This window comes from Gracilinanus agilis, chromosome 4, assembly GCF_016433145.1.
Source record: "Gracilinanus agilis isolate LMUSP501 chromosome 4, AgileGrace, whole genome shotgun sequence".
NCBI lineage: Eukaryota > Metazoa > Chordata > Mammalia > Didelphimorphia > Didelphidae > Gracilinanus > Gracilinanus agilis.
Window position 1 is genome coordinate 33,825,508 of NC_058133.1, and position 21,983 is coordinate 33,847,490.

General features: G+C 53.1%; 1 protein-coding gene across 1 annotated transcript in view; it reads right to left on the reverse strand.

Annotated features, from left to right (window-relative positions):
• Positions 1-21,983, reverse strand: part of RNF220 (ring finger protein 220) — a 236,111-nt gene that overhangs the window by 28,421 nt on the left and 185,707 nt on the right. The window contains exons 3-5 of the mRNA XM_044676029.1: positions 17,197-17,362; positions 14,848-14,893; positions 6,848-6,943 (exon numbers count right to left, since the gene is read on the reverse strand). Of these exons, the coding sequence (XP_044531964.1) occupies positions 6,848-6,943; positions 14,848-14,893; positions 17,197-17,362 (308 nt within the window). The remainder of the gene's footprint in view (positions 1-6,847; positions 6,944-14,847; positions 14,894-17,196; positions 17,363-21,983) is intronic.

Genomic DNA, 21,983 nt, shown 5'->3' on the forward strand with positions numbered 1-21,983 from the left:
TGCCCACCTCTGGATTTCCAGTTTAGTTCCTCATCCCTTCTTGGCCAGATTATTGTGATAATCTAACTGTTCTTCCTCTCTCTGGTACCCTTAAGGTACTCAATATTTCAGTCAAACAAGGCTAAATGCTGCTCCTTGAACTCTTAGTTTTACCTCTTGCCTCTGAATCTTTGTCCATTTAGCTTCCTAGGTATCTGCCTCTTCTTTCCAGTACTAACTCAGGTACCACCGCCCCTAGGAAGCCACCTTGAGTCTCCTCCCTGTTCCTCTTTTGCTCCTTAGTTTCCAGTGTTCCTCTGACTTTGCCCCCTTCCTCCATGGGCCTTTCCCTGTCCAGCTCAGTGGTCTGCATTGTCATCATCTGTATCTGGTCAGTCTTCCTTGCTAGATTATGAGCCCTGTGAAGGTAAGAATCATGACTTCCTCATTCCTAGTCCCATAGAGACTGGAACAAGGCCTCCATGCAGCAAATTCTTTTCCTTTTGACTGAGGATGGAGAGAAGGCCTGAGTTGAGGAGGAATGAGGTCCTTGGGGAGTAACAATTTTCTCTGCTCAAAACTCTTTAGTGTCTATCTCCCTAGCTCTTCTCAAGTAGCATAATAACTCCACTGTATGACATTCAAAGCCTTCTGTGACCTGGTGTTTCCCTCAGTTGTCGTTGTCAAATGAGATAATGCAGGAAAAGTAGTTTGCAGACCTCAAACCTCTATGTAAATGTCATCTCTCCTCCTCATTATTATTTACTTTTCAGGCTAAAATTCACTTTTAAAGACTTTCAGGCCTGGTCCCAACCTTTCTTTCTAGGCTAATTGGACACTATACTCTCCTGCACTCTGATCCAGCCAAACAGACCTTCTCTCTGTACCTCACACTCAATTGTCACTCCTTAATTGACCTGTCCTTCAGGCTCAGAAGCCAGTCCCTCCTCACCTTCACTTTGTAAAATCTCTTCCTTCAGAATAGTTCAAGCACCTCTGTCTGTCCAACTGCTTTGTGACTGATTGCTTTATGGATAGCGATCCTTATTCTCTTGATATTTATGCTCCATATTCTCATATGTGGAGGCAGGTAGGTGGTGCAGTGGATGTGCACTGGGCTTAGAATCAGGAAGACTTATCTTTCTGAGTTCAAATCTGGCCTCATACACTTCCTAGATGTGTGTCCCTAGGCAAACAAGTTACCAAACCCACAGTTTCCTCATCTATAAAATGAGAGAAGGAAATGGCAAACCATGCCAGTATCTTTGCCAAGAGAACCCCAAATGGGGCCATGAAGAGTTAGACATGACTGAACATCAATCCATACATATATATGTCCTTGCTGTCTTCTTCTTTAGAATGTCAGCTCCTTGGGAGTTGGGATTGTTTCATTTTTTGTACCCCCAGCCCAGGGCCTCGCTTTCACATAATAGATCCTTAGTCACTGCTCTCATTCATATCCATGTACCCCATACTTCAGTCACACTGACCAATTCTCTGTGACATACTTGGAATTATTCCGCTGGCTTTTGCTCATACTGGCCCTTCTCCCTGGAATGCCTTCCTTGTCCTTGTCCTAGAATGAATCCGGATCTGTATTTAGGCCCATCTTTCAAGAAGCCTGCTCTGAGCCAGTTGGCAATGACCTGACTACCCCACTTCTGTGTCTGGACCTCCACAAAGCTCTCTATACCGTTCTGGTGTACCTAACTCACAATGCTATGTATTCTGGCTCTCCATATTGAGGCCCTAGCACACTTTAGATTGAAAATCCCTTGAAGGAAGGAGCCATGTCTTCTTCAGCACATAGCACGTATCTGTCTAATCGGTGTTTGCTGAATGAATGTCTCTCCTTCATCTCCTTCTTGCTCTCTTGCTGGGTTTCCTACTCTTTTTTTTTAAACCCTTATCTTCCATCTTAAAATCAATACTACGTATTGGTTCCAAGGCAGAAGAGTGGTACGGGGGCCAAGTGACTTGCCCAGGGTCACATAGCTAGGAAGTGCCTAGGAGTCTAATGTGTCTGAGGCCACATCTGAGCTCAGGACTTCCCATCTCTAGGCCTGTCTCTCTATTCACTGAACCACCTAGATGCCCATGGATTCCTCACTCTTTCAATCTTTTTTTTTATATTCCTCCCTATCTCTCACCCTGTCCCACCCCTCTCTCTATCTCTCTTTTCTCCTGCTTCTTCTCTCTCTGCATTCCTCCCCTTCTTTCTCTTGAAGGCCTGTCTTTGTCTCTTCTCTCCCCACTCTTTTCTGTCTCTCTCCCTTCCTTTGTTATTCTGTTCATCTGAGACATGAAGGTGTTTCTCTCCCCTTTTTTCCATTTCTCTTGCTGCCATCCTAACCTTTTCTCTTCTATGCTATACACAATCATCTCCCCCTTAGTTTCCTTTGCCTTATATTCCAGCCACCGTGTCAATAACCATCTCCCCAATGCCTCAGATGGGGACAGCATAGAACCGTGAGTACAAGAGCCCCAGAAAGAGCAGCCCTTCATACCCAGGCTACTAGTCCTCTTTCTAGCCCTTACTCCATAGCTGCCATTCAGGGAAGTGGCCCTTGTACAGATGGGATCTGGCAACTGCCTCTACTAGAACATTGGCCCACTTTCTTAGGACCTACATTAACTGAAGCCCTGGAAAAGAAAGCTCTCACCCTCAAAGTCCTTGGCCTTGCCAATTGTTTCAACATCAGAAAGGGCTATGATTTTATCAGTGGAAATTATATCCAAGACAATGTATTATCATCTCCCTGCCTTGTCACTACCTCCATGGGCCTTTCTATCAGACTTAGCTGAAATCTCCTCCATTGGACCCTGAGGTCCCTGAGAGCAGGGGCTGTCTTGATTTTCTACTTGTATTCTCAGCATTTAGCACAGTGCTTTGCACATAACAGGTACTTAATAAATATTTTTTTATTCCTTCACCTATTGTTCTGTTTCTCTCCTTCATTGCTATTTGTCTTTCTCCTTACCTCTCTGTCCTCCATCTTTCTCCCCTATCTGTCCCTCTCTTCTCAGTTTCTGTGTTTCTCCCTCACTGCTTGTCTTACTCATTGTTTCTTTCTCTGTCTCTTTCTGAATATCTCTGGGATACCATATGATTGAGGGTAGGCTGGGGCAGTGTGGCCTTTTCAGAAGGGAAAGGGACTTCGAGAAGCACGGTGGAGACCTCCCTGGGGCAATGCTTGTGTGGTTACAGAGGGACCATGACAAAGGGATGGGACCATGGTTTGGATTGGGGCAGTGATGGTGGGAGGGATGAGATGATGGCTAATGGAGAGCATAAAATGCTTCCATTTTCTGATCCATAAAGGATTATCTTTGGAATAGAGAAGGCAAGACAGGGCTTAAGAGAGAGCTGGACAAATTCAACCTGCCTGGGCCAGATGAACTAATAATAATGCCTCAACTCCTGAAGGTGAGATTTCTGAATTGTTTGATGCTAATCCCTAAAAGCATAGGGAAGATGGGAGAGATGCCACAGGCCTGGGGAAGGGCAAACATTACCTGATTTTTCCAAAGAGGGGAGGCTTCAGTTACTGGCAGCCTCCTAGAGTGGTCCCTATAAAGTGATGGCTTGGGAGCAATTAATAAGAGAGGGTGTTTCTAAAGCACTTTAAGGGTTACCAAAAGCCCTCTATAGACAGGATCTCATTTCATCTTCACAACCACCCTGGGGAATAGGTGTGACTGATTATTCCCTACATTTTACAGATGACGAAATAGACTGAAGTTGCCATAGTCACAGAGCTAGAAAGAATCCAGTAGGTGATTCAAGCCCAGAGGGCTTTCCACTGGTCCAGGATGCTTCTCTATATCCACACTGGGAAAGAGGATCACAAGAAGCCAGCTAGGCTCCATCAGGGCCAGAGGTGGCCAGATCAGTTTGACTTCCTTTTTTGTCAGGACTTCTAGACTGATCTATCTGGGAAATGCTTTAGCTACAGTGTCTGACAAAGCCTTACTAATGCGATTCTTGCAGAAGAGAGGACCCGTGGAGGATAGGTTTAGGTGACTTTGAAACTAGTTAAATGACTGGATCCAAAGAATCATCATGAAAACTCCAGTGTCAGCTTGGATGGGGGTCTCCAGTGAAGTGCCTCAGGGATCTGTCTGGATTAGGTTTGTGCAGTTTAGTCCTACTTATGTAATATATACATCCTGCCCTTGCAAAATCACTGTATCTTTTGTTCGCTGTTGGCATACACTCTTCTACCTACTACCTTCTCTGTGAATAAATTTCTCCCTCCCTACATAAAAAGTCAGCTTCCTAATGGCAGGGCCCATTTCCCTTTTGCTTTTATATGTCAAGCACCTAGGACAGTGCTTGGCACATAGTAGATACTTAAATGCTGGTTGATAGACTAATCACATTTGCAGGGAACCCTAAACCAGAAGGGAGAGCTAAGATGCTAATGCCAACGTCAAGGTTTTAATAGACAGGCTAGAGCAGTGATTCCCAAAGTGGGTGCCACCGCCCCCTGGTGGGTGCTGCAGCGATCCAGGGAAGGAGGTGATGGCCACAGGTGCATTTGGGATTTTGAATGTTTTAACTTTTTTTGTATTACATTCTATTCTGAGTTCAATAAATAGTTTCACAATTTCAAAGTTCAATGTTTCTAATTTACACCTTTCTTTACTATATTTTACGAAAAAGGTAGAAACATTAATACATATATCTTTCCTATTAATTGCTATTAAATTTAAAAAATTAATTTCCAGGGGGTGCTAAGTAATATTTTTTCTGGAAAGGGGGCGGTAGGCCAAAAAAGAATGGGAATCACTGGGCTAGAGCATGGGGCTGAATCTCATAAGATGAATAAAGTTTTATAGGGACAAATGTAAAGACTTTTACTTGGGTTTAAAAAATCATCACAAGTACAAAATGGGACAGGCCTGGACAAAAGAAAATAGCTCTTCTGAAAAAAAAAATCTAGTGGACTGTAAGCTCAATATAAGTCAGCAGAATAACAAAGTGATAGACAAAGCTTTCCTAGGTTGCACCACAAGAGGCATAAAGAGCCACCTTAGGGCATGGACGTGGGTTTTGAGAGACCATCTTTGGAGTACTACTGCCTGAAGTCTTGTCATTCATTCATTGCTCAGTCTATCTGACTCTTTGTGACCCCATCTGGGATTTCCTTGGCAAAGGTACTGTAGTGGTTTGCCATTTCCTTCTCCATGTCATTTTACAGTTAAGGAAGCAGAAGCAAATAGGGCTAAGTGACTTGCTCAGGATCACAGAGCTAGTAAATGTCTGAGACCAGATTTGAACTCAGGAGGCTATGGCTTCCTGACTCTGGGCCCAACATTCTATTCATTGAGCCACCTAATTGCCCTACTTGAAGTCTGAGGTGGCCATTGAGGAAGGACATTGATTGAAAAGCTGGAGTAAATTCATGGGAAGGAGAGAGAGGGCACTAGAGAGTTCTATGAGAATAATAGTGGAGGAATAAGGCATGTTTAATTTAGAAAAGAGAAGACTTGGGGAGAGGGAGGGACAGATGATAATTGTCTTAGAATTTAAAGGACTGTCATGTGGCCCTCGCAGCAGAATTGGGAAGAATACCAGTTTAAGTTCAATGTAAGGACAAAACTGTCCAACAACAGAGGTATCCCAAAGAGATGATTCTTCATCATTAGAAGTCTTCAAGTAAGGACTGTCATGGATATTGTGGAGAGGATTCCTGCTCATCTGTTGAGGTCTGGATACCCCTCCTGAGGTCTCTTCCACTCAGAAAGGCTGGGATTCTCTCAGTTTCTATGTCTTTCTTTGTTTCTGTCTTTGCTCCCTGTCTGTCTCTGTCTCTCAATTTCTGTCTCTTTCCCTCTCTGCCTTCTGTATCCATTTCTCTGCCTCTGACTATCTCTCTCTGAGGGGGCTCCCCCAAACCTCTGTGAATTCACTGACATGGAGAGTCTATTGGCAGAGATGGGTCAGAGAAGCTACAGATAAAGGATGAGGTTCTTTCTAGTTCTGTATGTAACACCTTGGGCTTTCTCTCCCTGGGAATAGGGATGCAAGGCTGCTCTGTTGTTCCTTGTCTTAATTCTCACAATATTCCCAGGCCCTTTTTTGGAATTTAGATCTCCCAAATTCTTGCCTTACCCAGGCTAAGCTCCGTCTTCTCTGGTCCATTGGCAGAAGCCAGTGAGAAAGGGTCTTAAAGACTTTTCCTCTGACCCTAGCCCTGGTTAGTGTGAGAGGGAGAAGGGAAGGAGGGTTTGCTTCCATCATCCTCAGGAACCCTCTACTAACACCCCTGTAAGACTTACCTTTGGGCCATGAGGCTTCTAGGCTGCCAAGTCTGGTCTTGACAATATCCTTCATGATGGTCATCAGCCTCCCTTGCTCTGGTCTCCTCCTTGCCCCTTCTGGTGGGGGTGGGAGTAACCAGGGCCAAAGCCTACGGATTGATTCCTCAGTGCCTGCCTGCCTTCCTATCTTCACAAAGGTATTCCAGGAATTTGAAACTCTTTTAGACAGCCTTACAGAACCCCCTATTGGAGCCTGCAGGTGTGTTAGCTTGAAAAATTCAGCCTGGCCTTGGGAATTCCCTCCTTACTGCTTCCCCAGCTTACCCCAAAGCTGCCCTTTTGACTCTTATCTCTTTAACTAGGAGTTAAAGTGCTGGGTACAGAGTGATACCAAAAGTCGGAGTGGTCACCCAGGCCTACTTCTGGAGAGACAGAGTTGGGGGGTATAGGGAGTTGATGGCAGAAACAGATACATCCTTCCTCCTCCCTACCCCTAACCCCCTAGCTCTGGGGTACAGGAATAATGGGCTCATGTGCTCCCTTCCCAGAAGGCTGCCCCCTGCTAGGGAATACTGCACACATGCAAGGTTCTGGGACCCACCTGATATCTGTCAGAGTGGTGCAGGTCATCTGAGGAATGTGGAGAGGCTGTAGGCGAATCCCCTTCTCGCTTGATTGAGGCTGATAACAAGATGGACTGTAGAAAGAATAAAAACAGGAGAGGAGGTTGGTAGGGGCTGGGACCCAGATTTTCCCACCCTTTCTATAACCTTCCCATGGAGACTCACATGGAAGGGTTTTCTCCTTTTGTCCTCTCCCTATCTGGGTGTCAATGACCCTTCTGCTAGGAGGCCCATCTGACTATAAGCTTGAGAACAAACTCTGTCTGGTCATATGCTACCATCTTCAAGGCCCAGTTCCAGTGCCACCACCTTCAGAGAGTCTTCTCTGATTTCCCCAGCCAGAAGTGGAGATGTTGATGACACCGCCATGGATACCTTGACTTCCTGAGCATTCTAAGCCTGAGAAAGCGCTTGTGTCAATAGATTCTGAAGGAGCTAGTGGAGGGACGGTCTCCATTGCAAGAGAAGAGCCTGAAGTTCAGGGCCAGGGGTATGAGTAGAGCAACTTGCTGAGGGTCGCCCCGAAATCCTACTGAGCTCATCTTCCTGGGTCTGATGGCTCTGCTCGCAATCTGCTCTGGGGTTACAAAGGAGTTCCTTAGGACTACAGTGGGGGCTTACTGAACTGGAAAGAGCTTCATTGGGTCTAATCCAGACCTGAACAAGCATCTACAACATGAACGTTGCCAAGGCATTGTCCAGCCACATCCTTAAGACCTCCAGTCAGCAGGAGCCTTTCGTTCCCTTCTCCAGGTAGCCTACCCTATTGCTGGACAGCTCCCATGTTGAGGACATCTTACTGTACCATCCCCTCAGGGTACCAGGGCCACAGAACAAAGATCTCTCCTCCACAGGGGCAGCCTTTCACAGAATTCAATAAACACAGCTCTTGTGCCCCTGCTTCCTTCTCCCCACCTCGAGGCTTCTCTCCATCTCACACTTCCCCGAGAGACCTAAACCCAGAAGACAGTGCCAGGAACCAGAATGTTAAAGGATCTGAATGGAAGGGCAGCTCCAGGATGCTGGACCCAAAGGGTCTCATGTCACAGCTTTACCCTGGAAAGATTTTTTTCTCCTGGGAGAGTGACAATCTCATCCCTATTTTATAGAGGAAGAAACTAGGATATAGCAAAAAGAAAGGACTTGTCCAGGGTCACATATCTGGGAAGCAATGGTGTCTAGTCTTGGCTCCAAAGGCAGGGTCCTCTCCCAGAATGGGATTTCCTCCACCTGCCAACACATAGTCGATGCCCAGCACATTTTTGTTGATGGCTTGGCAATCAATCTCTTTTATCTGTTATCTCAGATCAGGAGAGAGAGGATGGAAAGACAAAAGGTCAGGTAGCTTGCAGGAGAAACTTGGGTTCAGTGATCATCCCTCTGCAACTGATTCCCAGGTCCATATATCTAGCCCTAGTCTCTCTCCTGACCCCTAGACCCACACACATCATTGACTGACTGTCTTTTGTTTATCACGGAGATACCTCGAATCCACTATGTCCAAAACATACTCATTATCTTTCCTCTTTGAACTCTTCTTTCTTTCCAAGTTCCCTATTACTATTGAGGGCGCCATCTTTGAGCCTTGCCTCCTGGGTGTCATCCTCAACTCCTCGAATGCCTTCACCCTTATGTACAATCTGTTGTTAAGTCTTGTCATTTCTACCTTCACCTACTTCCTATAAACCCTCTTCTCTCCTCTAATGCTCTTACCACCCTGGAGCAGACCCTCATCACCTCTTGCCTGAACTATTCTAACAGCCTCCTAATTGGTTTCCTTGTTTGCAGGCTCTCATCAGTCCAATCCATCCTCTGCACAGCTGCCAAAATGATAGTCCTTAAAGTAGAAGCCTAACCATGTCCCTCTTCTGCTCAAAGACCTCCAGTGGCTCCCTACTACTTCTAGAATAAAATACAAACTTTTCCATCTGGTAATTAGATCCTTTCCAACCTGGCTCCATGTAACTAACCTTTCCAGACTTATTGCACTCTACTGTGCCCATGCCTTCTTACAGATAGTTCAGGGAGTCCCCAAGGCTTGGGATGTTTCTTAATTTCCACTCTTAGAATCCTCTAAAGTTTCCTATAAAGTTCAGCTCCAAGGGCTACATATATACACTATGCTGATCTGTTGTTTCAGACCTATCTGACTCTTTGATCTTCTTTGGGATTTTCTTGACAAAGATATTGGAGTGGTTGCCATTTTCTTCTCCATCTCATTGGACAAATGAGGAAACTGAGGCAAACAGGGTAAAGTGACTTGCCTAGGGCCACACAGCTAATAAGTATCTGAGGCCAGATTTGAACTCATGTCCTTCTGATTCCAGATTCAGCACTCTATCCACTTAGCTGCCATATATGTATAGGTGTATATAGATGTCTATATAGGCAATCATATAAGAACTATGTATGGTACACACATGCCACATATAAGATACACACATGGTATATATTTGTGGTGTGTGTATGTGTGTATATGTATGTTTATATACATGCATATATTTCTGCCTGATAGAATGTAAGCTCCCTGAGGGCCAGGCTGTCTCGCTGTTGTCTCTATAGCCTTATACCAAGCCCAGTGGCTTCTGGTACCTTACGAAGGATTTGTTGAAAGAATGACTGATCGGCTGCCCCCCATCCCAAGGGAAGCAGCGCTCTCCATGTGGGTCTCATGGCTGGCTGCGCAGGGCCTGGATGCCATTTGTTCCCTGCCTCCTCCTGCCCCCTCCTGCCCCCTCCTGCCCCACACCAATTTTCTCAGCATGTCTTTAGAACTTCCAGAAGGGCCTTTGGGGATGAGTGTCACCGGCAACCTGAGTTGGCCAAATGCAAGAACAGGAATCGTCTGAGCTCACCCTTTGAAAACACTAGAAAGCTTGCAAAATGCTTTGCCAAGATCATCTCATTTCATCAGACAGCCTCGTGATGCGGTGACTGGAGTTCTGGGCCTGGACTTGAGTTCCAATCCTGCTTCAGACCTTTAGAAGCTCTGTGACCTGGGTAGGTTGCTTACTCTCTCCCTGATTCTATTCTCTTATCTAGAAAATGGGGCTTCCAGTGGTCCCTCCCGGTTTTGGGGATCAAAGGAGACGACTCATGGCAAATGCTTTACAAGCCTTGCAGAGTAATGTGTCATTGATCAATGCTTGTGGACCTAGCCTTGGATCAAAGCCTCCCAGTAAGAGGAAACCCATTAGTAGTCTCCTCCACCTCGGGGCAGCTGGAATCAGTAGGAAGTTTGTCCTGACACGGAACTTCGGCCTGCCTCTCTGACCTGCCCCTGTCCCCTGGTCCTGTCTCTGGGGCCCAGAAGAGGAAGTCTCACCTCTTCTTCATGATGGTTTTTCAGATCCTTGTAGACAAATTGCCTCCATTTTTTTTGCAGGCCAGGCTCCACCCAGGCTGACCTTCCCCCATCTGGGATGGCTCTGACCCAGGCTGACCCTGATACCTGAAGGGCCAGGGGTCGGCTGCTTACCCCAGGACGGTGGGCTCTGCGTTGGGATTAAAGGTGGTGCCTCAGACCCTTGGGATCACTCCCTTTGGGGTACCAAACACTCGGCCCTCTTTTTTGAAGGGCCCTGCCTGGTCTGGACTGGCTCTAGGAATAAGCAGCGTCAGGAGATGGAGAATGTAGGGAGAACCAGTACTTTGACAGTGGAGTCTGCAGGGAGAAAGCCTCATGCTCCTGGCCTTGCCAGGGCCCCTGGTCCAGGCCAGGCTTAGTCAACATGTTCAACAGAGAAGGGAAAGGCCAAGGACCCCACTTTCTACTCAAAGCCCCAGCCTCCTCCCCCTGGGATCACAGAGCTCAGAGATAAGAGGGGCTTCTGAGATCACTCTCCAGCCTCCTTTTTTGACAATGTGGGAAACCGAGGCCTTGATGTGTAAAGTTAACTTGCTTGAGTTTACACAGGTAATCAAGTCACAGAGACAGGACTTGAACTCATGTCCTGTGCCTCTCCTCCTAGAGCTCCTTCCCCCATCACTGTCTCCCCCTCTGCTCTCTCTGCCTGGCTCTTGAACGAATGCCTCTAATCCAATATTATTATGTGAAAAATGGCCAGCCCCACTATGGAGACAGTAAATTAAACGTTATGTATTAGTTTTTAGCCGGTAGGCAGGGGCGGAACGCTGGGCCCATTTATTCCTGAGCCTCTGAGATGACCTCTGGAAACAGGCGAGGCTCAAACCAATCCCCGGGCCGTCAATCTCAGCACCTCTTCTGCATACCCGCTGCTTCGATTAATAAACTGTCTATTTCTAAATTGTGCGCAAGTGCTTTCATGCTAAGCCTGGGTCAGGAGTGGGCGCCGGGCCGTGCCTGGACCTCTCCCTCCTCCCGGAGCCGAAGCATCCCCCTCCTGGGCACCGCGGGTGGGGCCGGGGGGCCAGGAGGGAGGATTTCTGCCGGTGCCTGGAGAGAGCGGCGCCCCCTCATCCTCCCTCCTTCCTCCCCTCCGAAGGTTTTCGCCAACAGAGCCCCACCCCCACCCCCACCCCCTTGTTTGAAATCGCTGGTGACAGCCCAAAGAAAGCAATTTGGGAAAGAGAGAGAGGTCATTTATCCTCTATCTCCTGGGCTGAGCGGCTGGGATGTGACCCGAATTCTGCCCGCATCCTCAGGCACTGTGTGAGGGTCCGGGGTGGAGGTGGGGGCTGGGCTGCGAGCTGCCACGGGCTCTGTGCTTCGGCTTTCAGGAGGGAAGGGCCGGTGGGACCGTGGAGCTCTCCTAGCCTGGCCAGAAGGAGCTGTCACAGGCCCCTGGAGAAGCAGGGCAAACGCATCCCATTCTGCTCAGTGACCAATACCTTCCAAGGAGCCTGAGCATCCATTGGGGGGAGCAACACGGGCCCACCCTTCTGCCTCCTCTTCCACAGGGACTCCATCTTTCCTAGCGGGCTTTCCTGGCCCTTCTTCCCCCACTTCCCAGGGTTGTGGAGCCACCAAGGGAGAGGAGGGCAAGAGGAGAGCCCCGGATCCCACACCAGGCTGAGCCAGAGTCTCTGCTGTCCGCCTTTCCCTCCCTGCCCCGATGACCCCCTCTGTCCCAATCCTCGGGCCCCTGGCTGCAGCCCTGGCCAGCCGGGGACCCTGCCAGGGAGGACTGGGGACAGAAATGGTGGCCCAGATGGTCAGGGATGCTGGTGCTACCTGTGTAAACCTGGCCATTTCCTGGCCTTTCCTTTCCTGCTTCACACTCTTCCTCTGAATCCTGAAGGGACACTGGACTTGTCCAGCCCCTCTTCAGAGGATCCTGCCAAAGTGTGGGTGATTTCAGCTAATCCCCTCTTCCTCCTTCTCCTCCAGAAGCTGTCTAGGCAGCACTAGGCAGTCTCCCCTCACTCCTCCTCATCCATCTATCTCTTTGTGGAAGGGAGAGGTGAGGGGCCCCTGGGGAGGTGATAAACCCTGAGAGGCAGGGCCTCCCCCTCCGCCTCAGCCGCCTCACACCTGGGGCGAGTGGAATAAAAAAAGGTCACCAGCGCTTTTTAAACACGGGCACAAGATCGGGAAAATGTGCTTGGGAAAAAAACCGCTGGCATTAAATCATGACTCTGTGCCCGGCTCTTCGCCTCATTAAAAGTGGCCTTTCGCAAGGTAAAATTATCATTGTAAGCGATAAGATCTTTAAGAAAATAATTCACGGCTTCTTCACCCTTTAATATGATGGCCGCCACTGGCTAATTTTTTTCTTAATGGCAACGAGACCATCAATCTTGTTCAAGACTTCCTCTCTCCCTCCTCCTCCTCCTGATCTGACTCTGACCGCCCCCCCAGCCCCAGTACCCACTGCCTTGGCTTCCTCCTGGGCACTCACAAGTGCCCTGCACCCAGCTCGCTCTCCCGGCTCCCCCAAGGCTGGCCCTGTGGCGAAGCAGGGAGCCAGAGTGAGCAGATGCTGGCTTGGCATGGGTCTTGGTCCTGGAGCCTGGAAACGTGCCCACATGTGTTCATTTGTACATTCATCTGGGTAGGGGTGTGGGGCAAAGAGAGTGAACAAATGCCTCGTCTCTGAAAAGGGGGGGCCGAAAGAGGCCGTCTGCAAGGGTTCTGCTGGCTCCGGGGTCTCTCCCGTCCTCCCCCCACCCCCAGTCTGGGCAGGTGTAACATTCTGTTTTTACAAAATTGTGTGTGTGATCTCTCAAGCCTGTGTGTGTGTGTGTGTGTGTGTGTGTGTGTGTGTGTGTGTGTGTGTGTGGTGGTGGGGGGGTGACCTGGTATTTGTCAGCACTGAGAAAATGGACCAAAATTGCCTCCACTTTAGCCATCAGACCCGCCCCTGCCGGCTGCTCCTCTCCCTGCGCCCCCCCACCCAGTGGTTGGGGTCACATGTGGGGGAAGGAAGGGGCCAGATGTGGCGGAGAGGGGGCCAGATGTGGGGGAGGGGGTGGGGGGGTCAGCGAGCGCCATTGACATGCACTTCCCTTTTAAGCCTGGTCATTTGAAACTATTAAGTGCTGGGTGGGGGCTGCTGCCGGGGGCGGCTTGAGCCAAGCCGGGGAGTCTATTTCCCTTAAACAATCCATCAGCGGCTGTCACCCGAGCAGCCCCTCTCCTGCCTGCTCCTGCTAGCACCCGCTTTTATCTCTGACCGCGCCACCGCCTTTTGTGGGATTCTGCACAGTGTCCCTTGCCTGATGGAGGGCTTGAACGCAGCCTCCAAAGAGGGCCAAATATCACTTAGCAGCCTCACGAGAGAGGCTTTGACAGGCTGCCCCCACCTCGAGCCGGCCCGAGCGGGAGTGGGAGGGGAGAGGAGGGTACATATCGGGAGAGCAGCCCCAGCCACCGTGGGGCCCCATTTCATCTGCCTTGGAAACACTTGTCTGGACTATTGCAACACCTCCTGGGGGTCTCTGGGCCTCCGGCCTCAGCCTGGCCACACAGCTGCCCGGCTGACCCTCCCAGATTGGGCAAACAGGTCCCCGTCACAGGCCACACAAGGGCATCTCCATGTCCCCAAGGGGAAAGTTGGGCATTCAAGGTCTGACATCTACCCTGGCCTTGTTCTTCCCATCTCAGTTTCCTACGATGCCCCCAGAATAGTGTCTGTCCCCTCGATGGGTCCTGTGGCCCTGTGAGGAGCCAGGCAGTACCTCCACCCCCAGGCCTGGACCCCTCCCACCTTGGTGCTTGTACAGCTCCTCCTCCTTCTTTTCCTTCCCACTCTGACTCTCCTTTAAGACCTGTCTCCAGCCCCCCAGCCCTACTGAACCCCCCAGCCCCCATTTAGACTCCCAGTACCACCTCGTGATAGGTGCTCCTCCTGCTCATCCCTTCTTGGGAATATTCTATCCAGGGGGGAGCTCCTTCTCCCCTAGGAACCAAAGTTCCCGGGGCCAGCCCTCTTCCCTTTCCCCCCACCAGGAGTAGTTGAGCAGAGGGCTGGCCACGCTGGGAGGACATGCCTACTCCAAGGGTGGGTAAACCCCAGAGCAGTTCAGGGGATGGGGAGAACTATTGGGGACAGGTGGGGAAGGAATGTCCAGGGAGCAGCCAGAGAAAGGGCACCTGCTGGGAGATGGGGGGAAAAGCCTATTGGGAACCAGGAGTTCTTTTTAGCTTAGAGAAGAGAAAACTGAGGGGAGCCTTGCCAGCTGGCCCCCAGGATGTGAAAGCTGAGCCCTGTGGAGGAGGGATCAGCCTTATTGCTTCCCCACCTCCCCCGGCAGAGCCGGGAGTAGTGAGGGCAAGATGCAAGGAGGCTGTGGAGGCTGGATGTTGGGGGGAACTTCCTAACCTTGAGAGCTGTCCCATAGGGAATAGGCTGCCTGGAGAAGGAGCCAATTCCCCCTCCTCCTCCTTGGAAGACAACTTCTTGACAGGGATGTTGCTGAGGGGATTTCAGCCAGGGGGAAGGGAGGGAGTGAGCTCTCTGAGGATCCATCCTCCTGGGGCCTGGGCAGGAGGCTCTACCTGGGCATGTGATATGCTGTGTGTGCATGGGTGCCTGAGGTGGGCTCTGCCACCTACCTTGGGAGTGCCTGGGGCCATGGCATCCTTCAGGAGGGCATTCTTGCTGCAAAGAAAGAAGACAAGCAGGTGAAGTTTCCACAGAACCCCTGGGGAGGGGGGCTGAAGGCAGGAGCAGGAGCCATAGCCCTCCTGACTCCCTTTTGCGGTTCATGGTCGGGCCCTGGGTCTCCCTCTGCCCCCTGGCTCTGCCTACGTCCCAGGGCCTCCAGGCCTCCAGGAGCTAGGGCAGCAGCTGGAGGGAGGGGGCTCTTAGAGCACATATGCAACTGTCCTTCCTCCCCCCCCTCCCCCCGAGCCATGACCCCGCAGACCAAGCTAGGCTCCGGACAATTCTTTGGATTCAATGGGCTGGCAGCTGCTCTGAGGCCAGAGGCCCATTGAGGCAGAGCCCAATTCTCCCCATACCCCTCCTCTTGAGTTGGGAGACAAGGGTGGGAGGCCTAGTCTGGCTTTAATCCTAGCATCCGTATGCACAGTCATCTCCCTTTCACTAAGCAGGAGTGACAGGAGCAAGGAGCAGACCATCACTGGACCGTGGCCACTGGGCCCATTCCCTCCAGGCCTCATCCTCGTCTCCACCCCATAGCTCTGATCACATAGACGCACAGAGAGGACAAGAGTGGACATCTGGGCGAAGCCCGTGGAACAGGGGGAGGGTCAGAGAATGAATGGCTCAGCTGGACCCCGAGCCCCCTCCCATTCACCTGGGATGGGCCAGGGACTCCTTCAGGACGGAGGCCATGCCAGCCCCCCTTTCCATTCTCCTGCCCTCCCTTCCAGCCCCCAGGGAATGGCAGCACTGGGGAGATGGAGGCTGTGGGAAGGAGGAGGAGGGAGGAGCAGGAGAGAAGCTCTGATGATCTCCCCACTTGCTGCCTGCCTGCCACCGAATGATCCGGGGGCTTTAAATCATGAGCAGGCCCCAGCACCGGTTCCTGCACCCAGCCCAGGCTGGCACTTTTAATTAAGGTGATTTACACCGAATTATCCTTGGAAATAAAGAGGCAGGGAGCTGCCCGCACTGAGCCTCCCCCTCCGCCCCCTGCTGAGCTTTAATCTATTGGGGGGATTGTTTATCTAGCTCATTACCCAACCAAACACCGAGGCAGGCAGAGGCCCAGAGCTGCCGCAGCAGCGCCTGCCCATCGGCTGCCACAGCTAGGCTCCTGGCTGCTGCCCCAGTGCCAGCAGTGCCATTGCCTCCATCTGCCTGCCAGGCTTTCAATAAGGCAGAGAGAAAGGTCAGGGCAGGGGTCTGAGGTGGCCCTCTGCCCCATTCTGTCTTTTTTGACTGTCTCATAACTGCCTCTGGGAGCCCCGAGCCTTAGGATGGGGGTCCCCAGCCAGAAACTGAGGAAGCCCCAAAGCTGGTCAGCCTGTCTCGCCCTGCCCTGAGTATCACCCCCAGAGCTCAAAGGCTCGGGATGCTGGAAGACATCATTCCATGCCCAGCCTCCCCCCACCAGGATACCCCCCTGGGGATGTCCTAGCACCATCTTTACCTCTCATTTTCTTGCCTCCTACCCCTGCCCTTTCTTGGGTCATTATTGGGCCTGGGGTGGGTCTGGCATCCTGCTCTCGGGCTGGGGGACTGGGTGGCCGCAGTGACTGTATCGGTCTGTTTTGGTTGGGAGATTATGTGCCTGAATCCCTGCCTCTGTGGGAGTGGGTGATGGGCAGGAGGAACACACGAGGGGGAGCCTGGGAGAGGGGAGGCCTGGCTCTCTCCCCCCACCCCTGTGACCCTTCCTGGGAATCCCTCCCGCACCCAATTACAGCCTTAATTGGCAAGTCCGGGAAATCAATTAATTCGCAAATTTTTTCCAATTAAAAATTAAGATAAATCAGGCAGCCTCGTCAGGTGCCAGGGCCAGGCAGTTTGGGGGGGGGGGGCGCCCTTGGAACGCCTTTGCCGGGCGCGCTGTCAGCGGCCGGCCGGGCCGAGACAGATAAAAACCCATCGACCCGTCGCGAGGAGCTCTTCAGCTCCATCGATCAGGCGGGATTTCACTGGCTCTGCAGAGCAGAGGGGGCTGCGGGGGGCTCATGCCTGCCCCACTGAGCCAGGGCCTGGGCCCCAAGGGCCCTGATGGCTGAGCCCACCCCCACGCCTCTCCAGGGCAGCTTTACAGGGATGGGGCGAGGCCCTCCCCAGCTCCTCGTGCCAGCTCTGCCCCCACTCTCCTTCCCTCCCTCCAAGGCCGGCTCCTCAAACATCCCTGCTCCTCCGGGGTCTGACGAGGGGCAAAGCTGGACAGCCAGGGGCCGGGGACAGAGCTCAGGGCCCGTCCTGGGCAAGATCTAAGTGGTGGGGGCAGGACAGAGGAAGTCTGGGCTGGCCTCTACCTGCTGGGCAGCTGGGTGAGTTTCTCCAGTTCTTGTTCCATGTGCTCTTGTAGTTCCCCAGGTCGGAGCAACACTTGGCAGATGGGGCAGGTGGGGGCCTGGCTGTCAAATAGGGCCGCCGCCGCCGCTGCCGCCGCCGCTGCAGCCACTGCCGCCTTCTTCTTACCTAGAGAGGAAGGAGGACAGACATGGACGGGGGGACACACAAAGATAAGGCAGGGGGTTAGCGGCGGCTCTTGTACCCAAAGCGGGCCCCATAGGCGTGACCCTGACCCCCAGATCCTCTCTGTCCTGGAGGCTGCTGGGGTGGGCAGGGACACTCAGGCCCCTAAAAGAACCAGCTCCAGCCCCAGCCCACTGGACATCTGATCCCTCCTCCATCTCGAGTGGCCAGCTGGCTGGGTTTGAAGACCCTCATCACCTCCTGCTCGCCTGGCTTCCCCCTGCTCCACGGTTTCTGCTTGCACCTTCCCTGACCACCCTCACACCCTCCAACACCGCCGATCTCCTCGAGCCTGGCATCTCCCAGGTGGAAAGGGCCTCAGCGGCCACCCCATCCAGCCCTTGTCGTACAACCATCTCGCACCCCTCGCCACCCCGATTGCTCCTTGGTGGGCACCGGACAAAGCCCAAGACACGGCCCACTCTTCTGGCACTGGCTTTGGTGCTGAACGCAGGGGGCCCAGCAGGGAGGAGCCGTCAGCCCCAGGCCCTTGGCCTAAGCCTGACTCTTCTCTCTCTCCGGCCCGCCTGTCCCCCTGTCCTTCTGGGGCACATGCCTCTGTCCTTGGCGGCCCCCCAAGCCTGCCGTAGCCCATTCAGCCCAGGGAGGAAGCTGGGAGCTAGGCAAGGACAGACATGATGGGTGGGTGGGCGGGTGGTGGTAGGGTTGGGGGGGGCTGTCAACTCTAAAGATGATGGATGGGGGAGGCAAGGCGGTGGCTGGCGGTGCCGCGGCGTTATCGGATGCTCTGCCCGTCCTACCGACGTGGGCCGCTAATCCCCGGGCGAGGCTGCAGCCGCCCTCCTGCTGATAACCAGGAAATGGGACTGACAACAATTTTTAGCCGAGAGATTCTTCACCAAAATGCCGAGGCCGGAGGTCTGACAGCGGCTGATTGAGCGCGAGCGAGCGTGAGCCCAGGAGTGAGGAAGAGAAGGGGGAGACTTTGGAGGAGAGGGAGGGAGGCGAGGGGGGGTGCCGAGAGCCGCAGCCCTTCTCCTTCCTCGCTCTTGCCTGTCTCCTCCGTCCTTTTATTTGGGCCTTGCAGGGCCACGTTCATCCGGCTGGGCTGAGGAGCCCTCCCCAGCCTCCTGGTCCCTGACCTCTGGGCCCTGTGTGCAGCTCATGCCTTTGGCCTCACTGGCAGAGACAGTGATGGAGACGATGGCTGCGAGGACAAGGAAGGCCACCGAATCTTAATGGGAGGCTCAGTCTAATCCGGACCTAAACAAGAACCTTCTCCTCCATCCCCAACAAGTGGCCAATTAGCCTCTGATGGGATACTTCCAGAGATGGGGAGCTCACCACCTCTGGAGGCAGCCCATTCCACTTTGGTACAACTCTGACCTATCAGGATCCAGCCTCAGACTTCCTACATCTTCCTGACATTGTTCACAGCTTCGCCTTTGGGGACAAATAGAACCAATCTACAAATCTGCTCCCTCTTCCTCATGCCAGATCTTCAGCTACTGGAGCAGAGAACTGACAAGCCCCCTTCCCTCCTCTGAGAGGCTTCTCCTGCCCTGGCTGGTTCTTTTTTTTTTTTTTAAACCCTCACCTTCTGTCTTGGGGTCAATACTGTGTATTGCTTCCAGGGCAGAAGAATGGTAAGGGTAGGTGATGGGGGTCAAGTGACTTGCCCAGAGTCACATAGCTAGGAAGTATCCGAGACTAAATTTGAACCCAGGACCCTCCTATCTCCAGGTCTGATGCTCTACTCACTGAGCCACCCAGCTGCCCCTTGGATGATTCTGAAATGGAGGAGGATAAGGATGGGCACGGCGTGCCTGAGGGCGACGGCCCCTGAGAAGGGCCTGGGTTTGTGCTGTTGGTGCTGGGCAGTAGATGGAAGGGAAGGGCTGCTCAGGCTGGGGCTGGTACCTGTGTCAGATCTCAGACATGCCCTTCCAGAGAATGAGCAGGCGGGGCACAGAGGGTTGGAAACCTTGCAAGGTCTCCGGGCGGTGCCAGCCCAGGCTAGGGGGTGATGCCAGCCTCTCACCAAAAGGCTCTCTTCCCAAATGCCCCCCGAGATCCCAGGGACAAGCGAGCCTGAACACGTGGGGTGAGAGAAAGGGGGCCTCCAGAAGGACGAGGCTCATCTGGACTCTACGCCTGGGCCTGGAACCCAGAACATAGAGGTGATCTTCTGACTAGAACACGGATCTCCACATCCACTCTTCCTCCCTCGCTTATGGCTTTGCGCATACAGTAGCGGGCCCTTAATATGTTTGTGGAACTGAGTTTAGTGAACATGGGACGTGCAGCTCAGGATGCAGGGCCGGGTAAACCAGAACCTGGAACTCAAGGCCTAGAAATCATGAAGCCATGGATGGGACAGTCTGGTCGAGGAAGAAGGAGCAGCTAGCCTTCTTTAGTATTGAATTTGGAGTGGGGGAAGAGAGGAGAAACTAGGGTTCAAATTCTGCCCCTGACACCCCTGATTTCATGATCTTGGGGAAAGAGACTTCTCAGTTTCCTCATCTGTAAAATGGGGCAGGGGATGCTTGCGGTCCCCTCCACGCAAGGCTCTCGGAAGGGAAGCGGCAGGGAGATGGAGGCCGTGGTTATCACTCTGATAAGACAGCGTGTCAAGCATGCTCAGCTGCCAGTGATATGTGCTCTGTCATGGCCGGGGCTGGGCCAGGGCTGGGCTGTTCAGGCATTTTTATTAATATGTCCAATACATTATCCATGTAATACACTTGTCTAGTAGGGCCTCCCATGGCTCGGGAGCTGGCAGGTGGGGGCTGGGGGCTGGCCCGCTGAGTGGGGGGATCTGAGCCTGCCGTTTGATGGATCAGTTTGCATTACCCACCCAGGCTGGCCTGCGTCTGTCAGGATTAATAGGCATCTGCAGTGGCTGAAGTGAGCTGGGAGGGGGGAGAACACATCATGTGTATTTATCGAGGCGCTGATACCAACTCTTGATTTTTCTCCTCTCCTCCCTGGGGCTTCCCTGCTCCCCCGGCCCGCTTGGGGATGGGCACGGATGGACAAACTCCCTTCTCGCTTCCCAAGGGGGAAGTGGGGCAGAAGGAGGGCCAGAGAGAAGGGCGAGGAGATACGGAGAGCCAGTGCCAGTCAGAGAGCCGGAGAAGGGGAGGCCCATGGAGGAACTCGATGACTTGTTAGCTCGGGCCAGTGGCGGCACAGTGTGTCCTGGTCCTCCCAGGGAGCCTCTGGAGGATGCTAAGGGAGCCGCTCTCTTCTCCCTCGGCATCCTCCAGGAACACGGGGGCCAGCTCCCAGCTGAAATTCCTGCTGAGCTCTCCTCTGGGGGACTGGGATCATGAGCCTGACAAAGCCTGGCCTGTGGGGGGGAGGCAGGGAGGGAGGCAGAGAGGGAGAGGCCCCGCCACTAGGGCCCGGGAGAGCAGGATTGACAAAGCACTCAAGGACCCAGATGGAAACTGAGACAGAGAGAGGCTCTGGGGAGAGGGCAGGCAGGCAGAGAAGTGAGGGACAGGGAAGGCATGCAGGGAGGGTATTTGGGGCTGCTGAGGGTGGGGGAAGCTCGGTGTGTGCTGGGGGAATCTGGGGCAGAGGGGGGAGGAGGAGGAGGAGGAGGAGGCGGAAGCCGAGGGGAGCCCTCTCCTCCGAAGATCAATTAGCATCAATTACCGACTTCATTTAATTGTCGTCGAAGATGAATTTGTCATTTTTAGCCTGGAATTAATGGGGCACCTTCACCTCTGCCGGGCTCCGCGGCGGGCGGGGCAGCTGGATTGGGGAGGGGGTTCTGAGGGCCGGCCTGAAACCCCCTCCCCCTCCTGCTCTCCGGCCTCCTTTTGGCCTAGCGTCCTCCCTGGGTCCCCTGGGCCCCTGCCGCCCCCGCGGGCCCGGTGCCTGTTTACTTTGCAGCTTCCCAGCACATACAGCGAGGCTCGGTGTGTGTGTGCGCGCGCGGGGAGGGGGGGGCGCGGTGCGGCGGAGAGGATGGGGAGGTGGGCTGAGGGGGGGCAGGCCGCCGCCGCCGGGCTGGAATTGAATTGATAAGCACATCAGCGCCAGATAACGCCTGAAATAATGCACCGATAAGGAAATGCGATTGGATTTGCTGGCGAGCATCAGATTGGCCCCATCTGGGGCCGCCTGGAAGCGCCGTAAATTGCGCTGGGAAACCTTGTTTGTCCTTAAATATTCCTGTCGTTTCTCATTGCAGCCGACAGGGCCGCGGGCACACGGCAGGGGATTGGCCCGCTGCTCCAGGCCGACGAGGGGAGTGTGTGTATGGTGGGGGGGACGGGGGACGGTCAGGCAGAATGAAGGAGACGGCCTGCTTCAGGTCCTCCTTTCTTCTCCCGGCCTCAGTTTCCTCCCGTGGGGCTGGGTGGTGACACTGGCTCTGGGACACTGTGCTCTAAGCCTGGGCAGCGGGAGGGGAAGAGGAGGAGGAGGAGGAGGAGGAGAAAAAGGGCGAGGGGAGAAGGGTGAGGGCTAGGTAGCAAATGGGGGGAAGGATGGAGGGCGGAGGCAGGCTGGCGGCACAGGTGTCCTCACCTGGGGGGCGGGGCCCACTGAGTACCTTTTCTTTGGGGGTGGATGGGGAGGAGGCCGGGCG